The 18533-nt window shown below is 44.3% G+C and overlaps 1 protein-coding gene across 3 annotated transcripts; it reads right to left on the reverse strand.

Annotated features, from left to right (window-relative positions):
* Positions 1-84: 84 nt before the first annotated feature.
* LOC6603018 (arginine kinase) lies at positions 85-17629 on the reverse strand. 3 transcript variants are annotated; one of them, XM_002028003.2, is made up of 4 exons: positions 17473-17629; positions 16440-16492; positions 13096-13662; positions 85-1503 (listed from the first exon to the last, which is right to left on the reverse strand). In XM_002028003.2, the coding sequence occupies exons 2-4, from the start codon at positions 16481-16483 to the stop codon at positions 420-422; spliced, it is 1695 nt and encodes a 564-aa protein (XP_002028039.1). In that variant the 5' UTR covers positions 16484-16492; positions 17473-17629; the 3' UTR covers positions 85-419. The 3 variants fall into 3 exon arrangements, with proteins under 3 accessions (XP_002028039.1, XP_026849495.1, XP_026849494.1); XM_026993694.1 differs by lacking the exons at positions 13096-13662; positions 17473-17629; XM_026993693.1 differs by lacking the exons at positions 13096-13662; positions 16440-16492; positions 17473-17629 and adding an exon at positions 2322-2452.
* Positions 17630-18533: the final 904 nt, after the last annotated feature.

Below are 18533 nucleotides of genomic sequence, written 5' to 3' on the forward strand. Positions count from 1 at the left end.
TTTGTTTGACACGAGTGTCAAAATGTTACACATTCTTTTGTTTTGAATTAAGCAAATGTTTTTTTCTTGTCAAATAGTTCTCCATTGTTGTTTCTGGTGTTGCTGTTGTTGTGGGTGGTAGTGTTGCAAGGACTGCATGTTGTTGTAGAACGGATCTCTCAAAGTATACGAAAATGCCGAAAGACGCCAGGACTATGACAGACAGCTGCTCCACAATCACTACAAACTAGATTGATTGGCAGCTCGCACCGCCCAAAAGCGACAAGGCGGACGAGCTGAAGATTTCTACGTGTTTCTGTTGTTGTTCTTCTTGTTTTTTTGTTTGTTTTTATTGTTTCGTTCCCTGACTGGAGGCGAGGCGATGGTGTTGCACGTGCAGAGCCGGGGAGAACGTTGCTTGGTGGTTTGCTGTTAACAATTTACAAGCTCTTCTCAAGCTTGATCAGCTCGGTGATGCCATCGTACATCTCTTTGACGGCATCGTATTCGGTAAGACCCATGCGACGCTTGTTGGAGATGTCATATACACCGCCCTCTGCTTCGGTGTGCTCGCCACGTGTGCCGCGCACCTGAAGGTTGTACTTGGCGGCAACTTCCTCGAGCTTGGCCTTGTTAGAGGCCAATTTAGGGACCTTGATGTGCACGGATGCACGGATGGTGGTGCCCAAGTTGGTGGGGCAGAAGGTCAAGAAACCAAGACGATCATCGTGGCTGAAGGGCACACGCTTCTCGATCTCGTTGACGGCAGTGACCAGGCGAGTGTAAATCTGGCCCAGATCACCACCCTGCTGCATGGAGATGATGCGGAGATGATCCTCCTCATTGCACCAGACCAGGAAGGTCTTGGCATCGTTGTGGTAGATGCCACGGCCGCTGGGCCAGTAACGGCAAGCGTTGGCAGCCTGGAGGAATCGATCGCCCTCCTTGAACAAGAAGTGATCATCGATGAGCTGCTGCTGCACGCCCTTCTCCATGCCAGTCAGGGGGTAGAACTTGCCCTTCAGCTCACCATCCAGACCGGACAGGGTGGTGCTGACCTTGCCCTCCATCTCCTTGTACTGGGCCTCGGTCAAGCAGGGGTTGAAAGGATAACCCTGCATGGAGCGACCGCAACGGACGCGAGTAGAGATCACATACTCGTTGGTTGGGTCCACGTTGCCGAAGCTCTTGACATCACCGAAGTTCGAGGCCGGGTGCTTGTCGGTCTTCTTGAAGCCACCATGGTAGTCCTCAATGATGGGATCGAACAGATCGGCGAAAACTGTGTACGACTCAGCATCGGGGGCATAGATGCCGACGCCGGAGTCGTGGTTCTCCAGACCGGACTGGATCACATCCAGAAGAGTCGACTTGAAGGTGGGGGTCACCTTGTTCTTCAAGTTGTCGAAGACCTCCTTGGTCAGGTACTTCTTCAACAGCGATTTCGAGTCGGAGGCGGCCAGCTTGGCAAAGCCCTCTTCCAGTTTAGCGAGAACAGCAGCGTCAACCATGGTGTCTTGTTTGCTGCAAGTGGATAAAAAACACGGACACAGTTAGTTTAGGGCGTGGCAGTATATGGCACTAAATAATATGAGATTCCCATTAAGTTGTTATTCCGTGTGTTTGTGGCGCCTAAAAGACGGCAACACGTCCCCGCATTTCCTCAATTCCTTTTTGTTTGTCCCCGCAATTAGTTTTGGGGTTATGGCCATGTGCTCACTCTCGACTTTGTCCCGCCGGCACGCGACTGCCACACAATACACCATATACCCCTCACCTCTTACCGATTACCACCACCCATCCCATCACCCATCACATCACCCCTGATCCATACGTACGCCCCTTGTGTACGATTGTACGGTTGCTGCCTTGTACACGGTGGTTGCTGTCTGCTCCTCTGTGTCGCCTCTTCTCTCTGGCGGGTGTCCTGCTTTTGGTGGTGGCTGACTAAAACATTTTTGCCGGCTGCCGCTGAATATGCAAACGACGGCACACTATATCAATGTACACGCCTCGGCTCTGACTCTGCCATGCGCACTACAGCAACATGGCGACGAACTGGCCCCCAGTCAGAGCCAGAGCCCGAACTAGAGGTTCAGCCAAAGTTCAGGGCAATAATAACTTTTGTATGGCATTTTATTTTTGGGGGCTTTTCACAGAAAACTTCACGCAGTCCCCCCGATACCTCCCCGTCCTGCGACGGGGACGACGACACACACACATGACGTCAGATCCAGGGATACAGACACAATGCCCGCCCATCGTCTAGGACCTAGGCCAAAAGGGAAGCCCTAGGCCTAGCTCAAGACCAAGACCACTAGACCCTACTAGTATGTACACACCCATCTTCTCCAGCAACAGCAGCAGCTGTGGCTGCGGTTCCATTGGGCTCTCCTCCGTTGGCTACATCGCCCTCGATCACCTTCTCCTTCTTATCCTTGGAGGCACACAGACCCATTTTTTAGTAGGTGTTTTTGTGTGTGTTGTAGATTGGTTGTAAAGTTTCAAAAACGTTTAAAAATTTGGCGTTTGCTTGGTCACAAAGTTGGTGTTTTTGTTGGTGTGTATAAAAATTGGGGAGGATTCCCACTTAATCTTCTTTTTTTTATGCTTTTGCTTTTGCAGGTAAAATGAAATCACAATGTAGCTATAGCTCTACTATAGGATATAGATCTATAATCTCTCTATCTGTATCTTTATCTCCCTTCGGATCACGCTTAAACCCACAGACAAAAAAAAGATACACAGACACGCCGCTTGACTTAATGTTTAATGGGTATTGCTTTTCGACTTTCAATGATTTTCGGTGTTTTTGGTGGTCTGCTTCGTTGGTATCAAAATAACGGACGCAACAATTTTAGAAATATTAATATTTTAGTTCGGTTTTTCGGATTTATTTCTTTTTTCTGCGAACTCTCTTTCAGGCTTTCAGCTGCCGCGCCCAAAAGTATACTACACTAAACAAACACTACGCAACGTTTTCGAAGGGAGCAAAGGACTTGCTGACTGCTGCTTGGTTGGCTGACTACTACTGGTACTGGCATTGGTACAGAGCTGCTCTGCTCTGCTCTGCCACTGCTACTCTTTCGTGGGCTGTCTGCACAATGTTTAGCGCGCGCGTTTTGCTCGACAAACGAAAACGAGGGCTACAAGGACTACGAGAACTTGGATATGGACGAACGAACTCAATCGGCAAATCGAAAGGAACTGAGAGCTGACGCATCCATGGGCCCCGCACATAGCCGACAGTCGGCATTTGTAACACGAGAGGATTCAGCAGAGAGAAACAGCAACAGAGACAGAGAGAGCAAGAGAGCGAGCGCGAGGCATCGCTGTATTTGCTGAAAATTCTCAATTTCTTTATTTTAGCTGTGAGAGGGTTGGTCCGAGAGGTCGAGGGTTGCAGCAGCAGCAGCATTGCCTACCCGCAGGCGCCGGCCCAAACTGTTGCCGGATGAGCGGCTACATAATGCGGAAGGATATATTTATATGATGCGTTGGGCGCACCCCACTCAGACCCACCACGACCAGATCCAACCCGTTGCCTCGTTCGAGTGAATCAATAAAATTTATAGCACGCGACGCAGTAGGCAGCTGCGAATTGTTGAGCATAGAGCCGGATCAGGGACAGAAGCAGGAGCAGCACACACAAAAAAGGAGACGGCGACAGGGATGTTCGGTCAAGTCAACTTCAAGTGTCGTGCTAGAGTGTGAAATGTGCTTCTGGTAATGACATGAACGAGACAATCATCCCATCCCATTCCATCCTCCATTTCTTTGCCGGCTCAAGTGAGAAAAAAAAAATCAATTACTCGGTAAATCGAAATTAAAGCCAGCTTGCGGGTTTCCCAGGACCAGGGTAAAGCGTGTACTCAAGGCTTTAAATAATCCATTGTGAGTTATGTGAAAGGAGGTTCGGTCCTGTCAGTACTTCCAGTAGAGTCCTGGCCGCTGGCTGATCCAAGTCGGGAAGGGGGCATAGGATGAATGGATCCAGTTCAGTTCAATGAAACCGGCTGCCACCAGAGACATTGCATGTCGAGTGCACATTAGTTCGTGAAAAATTTCATTTACTTTGCCCGAACCACATCCCATGCCCCAGCCCCAGCCCCAGACCCGGCCTTTGTCGGACACCTCTTATTTCAGACTTTTGTTTTGTTTTGGCTAATTTCATTTGCAGCTTCAATTACACGGCCAGACAGGGAGTCAGTCAGTGGCAAAGTCAATAACAGTCATTCCTTCTCCAGGGTGAGTAATCGCCAACGATCGATCAGTTTTCTTTCCATCTCCAGTTGCCATTCGTCCGTCTGGTGCTTTTGTAAATATTGATTTGAAATGGAAAACACTTTGCCAACTCAGCCCCACCTCTGAGCCTTCTCCTCCTCCCTCTGCTCTGCTCTGTCTGTGCAGCCGTTATTGATTGTGGAAACTTACGGGCCACCTACCATTCGGGAGTCATACGAGTTTGTACTGTCGGCCCTCCACTTTGAATGAGTAAACTTAGGCTTGTTAATGCCCTCTAAAGATAGTGGAGGAGCTTCGCTAATTGCAACGCACTGGGGACTGGTTATAGGGTGTACAAATACGAATACGAGTTCTACGAGTGCTAAAATCTCGAAAGATAATAATAATGGCCATAAATGGCAGCTGACTTAGAGGCGTTTGGAACTTATCAATTAACTCGAGTGCCCTGCCCGATAGTCAATGAAAGATTGACTTGATGAAACTGGAGCACACACATACACATAAAGTGGGGGGACAACCGAAGGAAAAACCCCACTGGAAAGGCAGGTCCTTCAATGACAAGCAAATCAAATTAAAATACAGATTTCGTTATGCAACCGCCGTAACGATGAAGTACACAACCACAACCACCACCACCGAAGGGGTCACAAGGATATGCAGCAGGCAACCCCCGAAGGAAGCAAGCAAGCAGGATCGAATCGGATCGGATCAGATCAGTGGCAGAATGAAAGTCTGTGCAGAGCAGCTCAGCCTATCAAACCCCTATTATTGTCATTAGTGTCACAGGGAAGCTCTCGTTCTCTAATCACACACGCGTCACCAACTTTGAATTAGGAGAAATTAGAGCCTTTATGCTTTATAATGGTATCACGCAATCGGCGCGACTTCTCTAATTTTTGTGATTTTTGCAACCGTCAAGGCTTAACAACAATTCGCGAATGACTGGCACTGAAAATTACTGAATGCGACTCCGTCAGAGCTGGAAAAAGAGTAACACAGAGAGTGCCACAGATAGGTAGAGCCCCAATAAAAAGAGAGTTGAATGAGATCAAGTGAGAGAGAGAGAGTGAGCTTGTTGTTGGCCAAGATAAGCTTTTGGCCCTGATAAGCTTAGGCACTTTCAAATGGCAATCAGGGCTGCAGCTGTCTCTCCGTCTGGGACACGATCAGAGGAAGCAGAGGAGCAGCCATCCCGCCGATTAGATAGCGTGAGATGTGAGCAAACAGTCTTCCAGCCACAAGGCGGCTTTTGGCTGGCCAAGAAACTACAAAATAAGTTATGGTAAAAGTTGCCTCCGAAAGAATCGATGCCAAAAACAATCGAATAAACCGAAATTGGCAGGCAGCCGTTTAGCCAGTGCAATGGGCAGTATATGTTTATGGCCACTCTGGTGGTTCGTTCACCCGAGAAATCGCTGAAATAGTTTGCCTTCCTTTGTTAATTGCATAAACCATTGGCCTGGCCTGGCCTGGCCTGGCCAGTCGATTGCACAAAGAAATTGGCAAAGTGCACGAAAATAATTCGAAATTTATTTCGGGAAATTGGACATCGCAAGCGTTGTCGTCGCTTTAGTCCGAATACGTAAACGATTGCAACAAGGAATTGGCGGCTGACTCTGCAGACAGCCCAAAACTGGTCAAGCTTTTAATAAGACAGGCGGGACAGACAGCCTACATTGTTCACACATTCATTACCATCCATGAATTGGGCCCCTACTGGGCCAGACATTAAGTTGAGACTGGCCCATACCCGTGCCAGCCAGCAGCATTTCAACATAAAGCTCTTATTAAAATATGGGGGAACGTATAGGGGTAGGTATTTAGGGGCGTGAGCATTGATTGAGGCCTGCCGCTGGTCGCCCGCATTTCCAAGTAATTTTGGGATCTCATCTTTATTTAGTTCTCTTTGCCTGCTGCCATGGCTCGTAATTTAATTAAAATTCTTTTGGCAAAACGTCAAAGCATCTCACACTCAATTAGGAAGGCGCACACACATACATATATATGTATATACATATACCATATATAGAAACTTCTTAGGTGTGTAAAAATTAAAGATATAAACATCAAATGAAATACATATTCTTTTGCATATTTTTTTTTTATTTTGCAGAGCAGCAAGTGGCGCAAAATATTTTCCTGGCATTTCTCACTCATTACCCGGATGTCGTTGATTTAAATTTGTCTGCTGTCTGGGAAGACAATCAGCGAGAGTTGGACGACATTTCATTAAGCTATACAACAGTCAGCAAGGGGCTGACGCTATATATGCATGCTGTACTAGTACTAGATATTCCGGGAAATAAGGGTGATCTTTATAGAAAATGAAAGAGCAGGACTGTCACTACACGACTCTGTTTCTACATGTATTTTACATTTGCATGTAGCTCTAACCACTATGTAAAACATAAAGCTTTTAACTGCTTTTCTATGAGCTTTTCCAAAAGCTTTATCTGATTTTTTGTTTGCAGGTAAGTCCTGTAAAGTTTGAAAATTTCAAAAGTTCTCTCTTTTCCGTCTCTGCCGTTGAGCTTTCGCTCAGCTACAGTCGCTTCGAAAATGCTGAATTCCTTTCTCTTCCCACCACCGCCGACAGCTTTTCAGCAATTTGATTTGTTTATTCGATATTTGTCTGAGATTCTAGCCCAGTCCAAATATTTATTTTCTGTCAAATAAATTCTGAGAAAAAATTAGGCAGAAATCGTATTTCGGTGGAATTGATTGGCTGTCGCCATTTCCTGTCTGTGCAAAAAAGAACCGAACCGAACTGAACCGAAACCCAACCCCAGCTTTGATTATATAATAGTGCAATATAAAGCCTTTGTTTAACCATCGAATACAACGAGAAGCGTTAGCCTGTTAATTATCTAGGCTAGAGGGGTGGAAATTGTTTTTCCCAATGTTTGAAAAGTTAATCGTGTTCCTCTTCTACATACACATATACATTTGACGCTGTCTTTTCCAGCATTTTCCATTTCTATTCATTTCACTTAAATGGATCTCAATTGAATAATTAACAGCCATGTGCCAGTACCAGAGAAGCAATTCGTACAACAAATGTTATACGCTATTTGTTTGTTAAATAAAATTCACTAGTGAGTAGAATTGCCCAATTCCCATTCCCGTGTCAGCTGATGTGTGTGTGCCATAGCCTATACCTTTGGAATTTTTGTGAAACTATGGCTCTCAGGTATGGTATAGTATGGTGTGTCTATGGTATGCTGTCTATTGCATCTCCCCAGAACCCACCATATTGTACTACCCTATCTATCTGGTATAGGGAAATGCGTATGCGTATACGTATCTGTGGCTATGTTAGTGCTTTTGTTTAGCTTATTTGCTTTGGCGGGGTTGTATTTTTAGCAGCCGGCAATATATCAACTCGAGCCCGAAACGGCTGCTCCCGCTGTTGGTTCAGGCACTAAATTTGGCTAACCGCCCGCACGCTCAGTCCCCATCAAACTGTAGGCAGGCAATGCTTGGCAGGATTATATAATCGAAAATTTGCTGCCTTGCGCTTCGGTATTCCTGTGATTTGATTTCGGTCAGCCCAGCATTATACAGTAAATTGTGCAAAAATTGGCGGATACAATATCTAGAAGACGATAAGCTATACATTTTGATTATGCAATCGCCTGGCATTGACCGTGAAAGTGACTATTTTATTGCTCAAAACGAACAATTCTTATTATAGCCCACGGCGGGGGAGGGCAAGTTCAGGGCACGAAGCCAGCAAAGTACTAACTGGAAGTGGTTCTCTTTCGCCGCCGTCGTCGCTGCCGTCGCCTCTTCTCTTATCTATTAGACGTGTGAGAACAGCACGTTAACAAGCCCACAATATCTTATCGGTATTGAATTGGCATATAACATAGAACGTTGCAATAATGATACTTTCTTGTGCAAGCCAATGAACGGCCGACCTTAAACTGCATTCTGCGGTACAGTCCGGTACGCCGTTCATTGGCATTTGGCCGCAAAAATTGCACAACGGACAAACAGACAAACGAACAGGCAGACAACCAGGGCGGGTAGCACGTTTGCCAGACCATGACAGGGCCAAACTAGTTTGGCAAAACTACTTGGCAAAAAAACACGAACAAAAAAATATCTGAAAACTGCATAACGACGTAACTAAATACTCGGTATAAACTTGAGCTTTGCCGGTAACCGGTTTTCTGTCATTTGGCTTTTGGGATTGCACGTATTGCAAAAAATGCATTCAGTATTGGGTATTCAGGTGACTCAGCGGCTGATCTTCTCGGTATATATATAAAAAAAAAAATACAAAAAAATGCATATTACTTCTTGGATGGAAACAGCAAAACAGCACCAAGCCAAGAAAATAAAAATAAACACACACAAACAGGATGCACTCTCCACTCACAAAAACCAAAGGAATTGTTGAAGTTGATTAAACAGATTGTTAGGCAGAAAATAATCTTTTAGATGCCACAAAACTTAAATATTTAACTCTAGATAAAATCACTAAGTATTATCTTTAGTATCTTTAGTATATTTTCACTTGATTTGCAATATATTTTTTGGTTGGAGAACGGCTCACCTTTGCAACCGTAGAATTCAACGTCCAACGATACAATGATCAGAATTATTCTGTTCTTTGACTCAACGGATTGCAGTCAGTTCGTACTCAGTGAGGCAGCAACGTTGGGGCCAGCGCTGGCAGAGCGACGACAGCAGCGCTCCCTTCTTCTTTCACTTTCAAACCACACCAAAGCACACACACAGACGAACGCCAAGCAGCACAGCAGAGACACAGAGAGAAAAAGCTACGGCCAGTGGTGCAGTGGTGTGGTTGTGCGAGTGTTGGAAGCCTGCTTGCCTCCTGGCGTGCCTCTGCTGCTTCTGCTGCCGCTCTGCCACCGTATCTGTGTGTAGTGGCAGCTTACCGCTCTGCCTCACCTGCGTGTGTGTGTGTGTAGTGGCAGCCCCAGCTCCCCATTGACGTAGGACGTGACGTATGACATAGAAGCAGAAAAAGTAAAGCTTTCGTTTTGCCAAAGAGGGCGACAGCAACAACACACACACAAACACAGGCAATAAAAGCTCTTCAGCCACACGCACGCACACATCCATACATAGAGGGACGGGACCGCTGTCGCTGGCAAAGAAAAGGAAAGTGCTGGCAGCGCAAACAGCTAGAAAACTGCATTGCATTGCTTCATTCCGGGTGTAGGAGCGAGAGGCCACAAGAGCGAGCCTGCAGGCAGGCTGTATATGTATCTGTGTGCTTGAATAACTCTGCCTGCCACCGCTGCAGCGTCGTCAATTGGTGGGTGTGTTAGATACACACCACACCCATACGAATGCAAATAGTTTTCAATGCTTAATTATGAGCAGCAGACGACATCGCTTCGAGCGAAGCCCCCGCGATGAAATTAATAAAGGTATGAGTACGAGTAAGTGGCACAAATTAGCTCTACTCTACTCTCTTCCCATCCAAGAACTGGCAAAATTTGGGATGATTCAACAAAGCCAAGCCCCACTCAAAAATTCCTGAAATGCTGAATAAACAGTTAAAGCGGACCATCGGAGGGAGCTTATTATTCGACCAGATGGGGCCTAATATTCCCCAATAAACAGCTTCGGAAATACAGTACATACATGTATACATATTTATGTATGTATGTATGTATGTATGTATATATATATATATATATATATATATATATATATATGCATATCGTGTCGCTGTGGTTGTCATGATCTAAGGCAAAAACAAACCATGGACGTAGCCATAAATTTTGGCACTAATACCGCGCTATATAAAAATGAAAAATTCTTGAAAATATCACGATAAAATGTAAAGAAATGTATAGAAAAGATTGGGGTAAGACTAAGGGGTAAGCAAGCCATAGTTATATTAAAAATTCGCCTTCGTACATACATACGATCTATACCCTATAATAATACGAAAAGAACAATGATATTCTGACTTAGAAGTGAAACAAATAAACAAATCAGATAGATGGTAAATGTATAATCGCTTACACGATCTCTAACAAAAGTCTTGAACTTGATATTGAATGCCTCCACAACATAGACGCGGGTACATATACGTATATATCTAGTTATATGCATGTATCTAGGTGTGAGGGAGCCCCAACAGAACATCGAACATATTCATTTGTTACTAAATGAAAAACTGAGGGAAAATATTTGAACAGTTGCCAACGAAAATTTATGCAATGCGCAGCAAACATCGGACGATCTATACGATCTCTATCCTCCTCCACCACACTAATGTGCTGTTTTCACAAAACACACACAACATTTTCTTTCCCGCGCGGCACACGAATTTTCCTTTCCATTCTCCACAGGCAGCCATTAAAAACATATGTACATACATATGTACACAACGTTCGAGTATTTTCAATGACCGTTTCAACAATCAAATAATAAATATCCAAAGATATTCAAAGAAATACCATATACATATATGCTGAGATTAACGTTTGATACATATTAAAAGGCTGGCCACCGCCGCAGGATACTTATATAATCCAGAACTGTCATCGATCCCACTGGTTGGGGGCACGCTTTCGCATTTTCAATTTACTTTTCGTTTTCATTTTCGGTGCGACGCGGCTTTCGAGTGGCGCTGAAATTACGTAAATGCGCTCATCCCAACCATGAGCTTTTTCAGCCTGCAGCCGCCGCCTTCTTTGGGGACTCAGTGACTTGTGGATAGGATTTCCCGTGGAACAACAAAACAGCAGGAGTAATACCCTTCTAACAAGTGCAGGAAGAAAGCGAAACCTATACTAAATACATGGGGAGCGACCTTGGAATGCTCGCGAAACAAGCTTTAGATACAATACAATGGCAACATTTTCGTTATTGTTGACACACAGTTGAGAAAGCACTTAGCATGTGTGTGCTTGCATACTATGTACATATATAATAAATACATTATATACATACATATATACTCGACTCACACACATTTTGAACTGGGGAAATTCATGTAACAAGCGTCTGCTTTGAGAGGAAGCCGCGCTTGATTCAGCCACCACAGAGAGACCGAGCGAGATAGCGAGAGCTTATTTAAAAAGCCAGAGGGGCTTCTATTCCATGTATTAAATGTAATCGCAATCGTATCTTTATCCACACACGATGCGGGAAAAACTTGCATAACACTCTCATTGCGGTCCGCAGTGTTAGAGGCACTTAGTCACTGACTGATTGCGGTAGCAATGTTGGAGGCCAGGCCAGGCAATTCCGTCAATCTAGAATAGATTGCTAATTTGGGGGTCTGCGAAAAACGAGTGCCAAAAAAATTGTATTATTAATTAGATCAATTTGAGGCTAGCCAAGCACGAGTTCCTTCCCCGCCCCTAACCCCACTCATTCCAGGTCAATTAGCAGTGAAATTATTGTTATAATGGAACATTTTTTTGGCTTTTTCGACGTGTGAGGCATGGGGAGCACTGACTAATTAACCATGGATTGCAACAGATCATACAAAGCTGCATGTATGTATTCGAAACAGTAATCTACATATGTATTTTTTCTAGTCTTTTGTTTGTTCAACAATATGTTGCCAACAGATCAAAAGCGACGCTTGCCAAAATCCATTTTTTTTCTGCATAGACGCGAGCCAACAGAACGAACACACACTATTTATCCGTACATTGCGTATGTAGTGTGTATGTACACTACATTTAGGTATGCATATACATATGTACATATGTATATCCATCCATCCATTCAGTTATACTAGGTAGGGTAGGGATATGGGAAGATCAAATGAGACACCTAAGTGAGGGCCGGCAAAAATTAAGACCTCTGCCCATCGGGAAATGGTTATTATGAAAGAGTGCCCCAAAGACATGAGGCATGACGTGGGTTCTGTGGCTCTAAAGGCACCTAAAAATAGGCTCCCCGCGTCAGTTGTAGCACCAGGAGACAACTGGCACTGCCACTGCAACTGCATAGCCAATTTGCTGCACAAAAACAATAAAACATACAAATTGTCGGGCCATAGCAGCGCTGCGACTGCGTTTCCAAATAAAAATAACCTCTGCATGGGGGAGATCATGTGACCTGACGACGACGACGTCGGCGACGCACAACGGAGGAGACTGCCGACGGATGACAGGTCTCATAATGGCCCGACAGCGGCACATCATTTCAATTTCCATTTCATTTTGCATTTGAGGAGTGGGCAGCTAGCCAAAAAGCTAAAAATCTGATTCGTGGGGGCCAGCAATAAAGCACTCAGCGCCTGGCCAGTGGCCACATCCTTGAACACCTGGGAAGGACAAGGCAAGTGGTTTGCGTGCCCCAAGGCTTCACATTTCGGCCGTGGCTGTGGCTGAGTCGCAAAACGCTTGGTAGATTAATATTAATGGGAAATCAATTTCGTGCAATTAGAGGAATTGGAAAAAGAACAGATGGCCGGGCAGAGTTCATAAATAAACTGAAACTTGCACTTGCAACAGAGCCCAACTGCAGGAGAACGGAGCTGACGGACGGCCGCCATGTGAGCTGTCCGCCCAAGCACAGAACATGAGATAAAAATAACACCAGGCAAATTGTGGTCCCCCCATCGCCATCGCCACCGCCATGCTATCATCATCATGATCCAACATTTCTGCTGATGCTGCTGCATGTGGGCATGGCAACGAATCAACGGGGACTTGGGTGCCGGGCCTCGTGTCGCCAGCGGCTCGGCCTCCACATGGCAACTATTTTCGCCAGCAGAAGTCACCAGGGTGCATTGAACTCGCCTCGGCTCGCCTTGCTTCGAGTCAGAGATGCGGAAATGGCCCCTTACACAAAAAATATCAAATTTAACAACTTAAAAGTCTACAAAAATAAGTGCAGCCAAGTGTGCAGGGGTCCGCTTACCGCTCGCCAGCCTTCTGCGCCTCCTTAATCGACTGGATGAAGGCGTTCGACTCGCCCTTGATGAAGTCATTGCTAGCGTCTTTTAGCTCCTGGGGAACCTTGATTGCTGGCTGCTCGGCATCGAACAGCTTCTTGTCCATGCCGTCGCCCATTTGGTTGCCATTAGTGGCATTTCCATTGGAGTTGGTCAAGGATTTTGGCAACGGGATAGGCATCTTGTGAGCTGTCTTTGGTGGAGTACTTGATGGAGGTACTACTGTAGCAGGGGCAACCACTGGAACTGGAGCAGGAGTGAGTTCTGGTTTGGGAGCAGGTGGCGCTACCTTAGGGGGAACAGGAGCCGGCGCAGGCGCTGCAGCAGGAGCTGAGACCGTTGTCGGTTTGGTAACAACAGGCACCGCAGGTTTCGGTGGATCTGATTTTGGAGCAGGTACTGCTTCTGGCTTCGGGGCTGGTGCGGGTTGCTTAGCTGGTGCTGGTGCGGGCGCAGGAGCTGGATTCGCTGGCTTGTTGTCTAACGCGGGCGTTGCAGGCTTGTTGGAACTAAATAACCAAGCCAAACGCTTGCTACAAAATAAACAAAATCAAAAAGAAAATATAAATTAACAAACAAAATCAATTAAAGAACTTAAAATGTAACTCAAATAACATAAAGCCACGCCACAATTTCTTTCATCTCCTTTCCCAATGACTTTTTTCTTCCACAGAATGTTCTCGAATGTACGGCGGACGCTGCACGGAGCACCCAAGCATGGCACGAATTGCCAATACGCCTTTTCTAATACATTGCATTGCAAATCGAATCGTTTCTAACTTCAGGCACTGCCCACAATTTTAAGTTAATAGTTTACTTTATACACTTTTTGCACTTCTTTTCTGCTAAAATACAGCCTACAGCCTATTTGCGATGAAAAAAGCATAGTAACCACTCTCAACGTCGCATTTTTGCAACTTTTACCCATTTTTCGACTACTATTCGACTCACCTTCGACTTTAGACAATGCAATCAAATAAAAATGAAATTAATTGTGAATTAGTTGACAATAAACGCTTGGTTTTTTCCGAAAACTCTGAATCAATTTTCTACTTAACCTTGTTCTACTTGCTTTTATTGGATTTTGCGAAAAAAAAGGCTTTAGGGAAAATGGTAAAAAAAAAAGGCTTTAGCGACATATGTAGGTCAAAACAAAGAACGAAAGAGGATAGTCGTTCCAATTGCTCAATTTGGAGATTCCGTTGAATAATTCTACCTAACTAAAACCCTTAGTTTTGCCCACATAATTTTAGGCCGTTGATGAATAAATTTTCTTCAAGATTGGCTAGTTTTTAGTCCTTGCTTTTATTGGTTTTTTGACTAAAACAAGGTTTAAACGAAAAAGTTCAACAAAAAACAGTCGCAATGTTGCTGGCATTTGAAGACATGATGCGTGTATAAACATTTGTACACCCTATTTCGTTAATTTAATATGGAGATCAAACGAAATTTATTAAGACCTTTTCTCAAATTGATACGCTTTAGACATATTCATGTGTATTATTAGTATCTTGTATATATTTATCTCGATCCTGATACCTACGGAGCCTGGGACAAAACAAACATTTTCTCAATCCTATAACATCCTTCCCTAGGGTATGCAAATTAGTGTTACCGGGAATCATTGTTGTCAACCGGTTATTCACCAATAAATACTCCTTTTTGATCTTCCGTCGAATATTACTAGCTATATAGAACATTTAGCCATGCCCACATATTTTTATACGATTAATGGACCTACTTTCCAATTGACTGGCTTATTTTAAATTCTTGCTTTTGTTAGATTTTGTCTAAAAAAAGGTTTTAGCGAAGGTCAAATACAAAGAGCAAAAGGGACGAAGAAAAACAAGCAGTGTGACGAATATTACTAGCTATATAGAACATTTAGCCATACCCACATATTTTTATACGATTAATGGATTTACTTTCCAATTGACTGGCTTATTTTAAACTCTTGCTTTTGTTAGATTTTGTCTAAAAAAAGGTTTTAGCGAAGGTCAAATACAAAGAGCAAAAGGGACGAAGAAAAACAAGCGGTGTGACCAGAGTCGGACTGACACTTTTTCAGAATTATGAAGAATTATCTATAATTGAAAGTATATTATAGCTTTCAAATATTTATTATAGCTCTTAAGGGAGCTCCCCTTTATTCTCCCTATCATTAATATGTTGACATATAATCGAAAATTAGCTTATAGGGTCTCACTTGCAAAGTTTGAATTCCCGGAATCTATGTAATCGATATTACAAGTCATCGAAGGATGAAACTTAAATTCAAATTCCAATGCGACGATTTACAGATTCTGTGTTTAAATTACTTTCGTACTCCTCCCCTTCGGAATAGTAAGCATTTCTACTGTCACGTAGGCCAAACGGGAGGAAGAAAACGCAGAACTCGTGCGGCCAATAGATAAGTAAAAAAAGCCAGGCAAAAATACACAGCCCGGCCGGCGTTTCAGATTTGCCAAACTAATACCGTGCCAAACTTTAATTATCACTTTCATTATTACGCTAATTGTCGGCAGATAACAACCGCTGGTCGTTTTGTTTGCCAAAATTGCGAATTCTGGTTCGCATAGGCGAGTATGAGAGTGTGTTTGTGGGTCGCTGGCGCTGATTGCACTTATCACGATGAGATTAGAGCCAACCAACAAAAGCCGGTTGCTGCTGCTGACTTTTGAAGTCGAGACAGATCCATCATGTGACTGTGTGTACGGTGAGGGGTGAGTGAGTGATTGAGTAACTTTGTTGCTAAATGCAGGGAAACTATACTCGTAGATCGCCAGTTAGCACCTCCCATCCATATCCAGCGATCCCACCACATGTGCGGAAAGAGAGAGTGGAGATTGGGGCTTAGATTGTATATAGATTGTTTCCGAGATGATTAGATTGTGGGAGTTTTGCAGTTTTTGCGAAAATCTATTATAACGTGGAGGAAACCACTGCGATAGCAGTTATCTGAGTGACTTATGGAGTGAATGAACGGTACACTCTACGCCAGCGGTGGGCGGGCTTTTATATTTATTTATTTATTTATATCCTTCTAGGCAGAGCGAAACTCGAGAAGAGCATCAACTACTTATAAAAAGTTCTAGTGCAACGGAAAAGTTAGTCATAATTTTGAATGGCCTATAGAAGAGGGTATACAACAAGCAAACACCTCAACCTGCAATGTAGAAATAATGTCAAAGTACATGTGTCATACTACACGAACTTTACATTTGACCCGAAAAGCAGGCAACACAACAATAATTTGAATTGAACAGCCAGTCCAGTCCTTGTCAAACCCCCCCACCGAACGGATACTTACCGGATTTCATCGACAGCAAATGTTAAATACCACAAAGCGAACATTTTTATTAGCTGAAAATAGATGAAAATTGCAATTGGAGTGAAAACTCAGCTTGATGAATATGTATTCATTTGTATATATGTACGATTTTACTGCTAATTAATTGGGATTGTTTCGGCTGTAAATAGCAAATTCCACAACATGCACTTGTTGGGCTGACACTGAATTGCTGCTGTTGCTGCTTCTGCTACTGCTTATAATGATGATGTTGAATGACCTCGAAATCGCAACAAATGACGTAGCCGATGAGTGTTGCAAAAAGTCAATCAACAGCAGCAGAGACAGTGGCAACAGTAGCAGCAGCAGCGGAGAGACAGCGCGCTTAAATTAATTCTCGAGACGCAGATAAAAGAGTATTTACAGAGGCACCAAAGAGCTCACGGAGCTCACAGCAAGACATGAGGGAAAATATGCCGGCATTATTCAAGGTTTATTTATAGAAAAAAGCCGGAACGGCTGCGAGAGTACCCCTACGATTGCAAATTGACTTGTTGAACCGCGCTGAACGCTCAAAATGCATTCGCAGAGCGCCGTGAATGGCGCATCTGCTGGGCAGGCAGCCAGGCATTGGACCGTCCATTTGGGGATCCGAATCCGATATCAATGCGTCTAAAGAGCACTATGAATCTGAATGGCGCCACACAAACGCGAAGCAAACGTCTAAATATAGGGCTTGCCACCATCTCATCGATCAATTATTGCGGATAAGACCTGTAGGGATTTTGTTTACTCATCAGATTTATTCGTGCCGAATGTTTGGTCTGGAAAGTATGACAGCAGCAGCAATAGCAGCAGCGGTCTCTGTTTGTTTTCTTTCAAGGCATACGCGACGTATGAGCAATTTGAGAGTGACACACTAAGGCACACGCGCACACACACGGACAGTTATGTCACAGTCCGTGAGAGACGAGAGAGACACACCATATTTTTTGAGGAAGAAGGGGAGGGGGGAGTGGGGGTGTTAACGGAGGCCCCTTTTGGGTCCACTCACCTTTTGCGCCTGCCGGATGGGTGGATAAATGGAGGACTTGTAAAACAGTTGGAAAAATCGTCTCTAAGCTATGTTAACTGGGGGTTCGTCTGGGTTCCTTGGCTCGCATCAAAAGGAGTGGAGCTGTTTAGTTTAAATGCCACTTCAAAGACTGTTCCAACGCAGTGTAAATTTTTTTTGCTAATTTTATTAAAATTTCATTTAACTAAATTGCAAATGTTTCTTCTTGCGGCCTGGCCTCTTGCTGCTTGCTGTTCTGTTGAATGTTTCTTTAATTTTTTTTCGACTGTCGGGCTCTGCTCTGTGCAAAAATCAACTGTTCGACTCGCGGCGACGACGACTACGATGACTATGACTACGCCGGCGAAGAGAGAGAACATGGCCGGAGAGCTACAGAGAGATAGAGAGAAAGAGAGAGCATGGCCGAGAGCGCCGACGCCAATGTTTCCACCGATTCCTAGCTGCATTTCGCGAAGCTTTTCTCTTGAGATTGCCCCCTTAAGCCCCTAAGCCCCCAAACCCCCAGAAACAAAAGGTGCTATTTGCGTGCTACAGTACGAGTACTCTCGATATTGGTTCATTACTCATGCGATTACGTTATGGCCCGACTATGTGTATCAATAATGGAGTTAAGACTAAAACTGGACGAAAAGGCTGCATAAATCAATAAACGTAATATTTATTTATAGTTAACTTGGGCGAGACAATTGCACGGGTATTATTACAGCTGACTGCAGGGCTGTTGGTTACGGATCCCGTCACCGGTTTGATCCCCTACCAGAACTATCTCATTTCCTAGTATTATCTGTCTGTTGACGCCTTTCGCCGGTTGTCTCTTGTCCAGATAAGACAGATAAGCCATTCGGAGACAGCGCTAGTCATTCATTTAACAGCACTATCTGATTGAAGACTCAACTATCTTAATTCTTCCAGAGAATGACGCGTATCATAATTATCTAATTGCTGCAGTTTGTCAGCCACTGGGCCAGCCTCCGTTGCCATGTTGCATAACGTGCAACCACTTACATAATCGGTCCTTGGACCGCGATAAAGCTGAAGGC

Source organism: Drosophila persimilis, unplaced genomic scaffold (genome assembly GCF_003286085.1).
Source record: "Drosophila persimilis strain 14011-0111.01,24,50 unplaced genomic scaffold, DperRS2 tig00000868-arrow-arrow-pilon, whole genome shotgun sequence".
Lineage (NCBI taxonomy): Eukaryota > Metazoa > Arthropoda > Insecta > Diptera > Drosophilidae > Drosophila > Drosophila persimilis.

What these genes read in the sequence shown, in the direction of transcription:
- LOC6603018 (XM_002028003.2), bottom strand. Translation starts at nt 16,483, where the DNA reads ATGTTCGCTTTGTGGTATTTAACATTTGCTGTCGATGAAATCCG. An exon ending in TTTGCTGTCGATGAAATCCG is followed by an intron (nt 13,663 to 16,439) that starts GTAAGTATCCGT and finishes TTTATTTTGTAG; the next exon opens with CAAGCGTTTGGCTTGGTTAT. An exon ending in GCGCAGAAGGCTGGCGAGCG is followed by an intron (nt 1,504 to 13,095) that starts GTAAGCGGACCC and finishes ATCCACTTGCAG; the next exon opens with CAAACAAGACACCATGGTTG.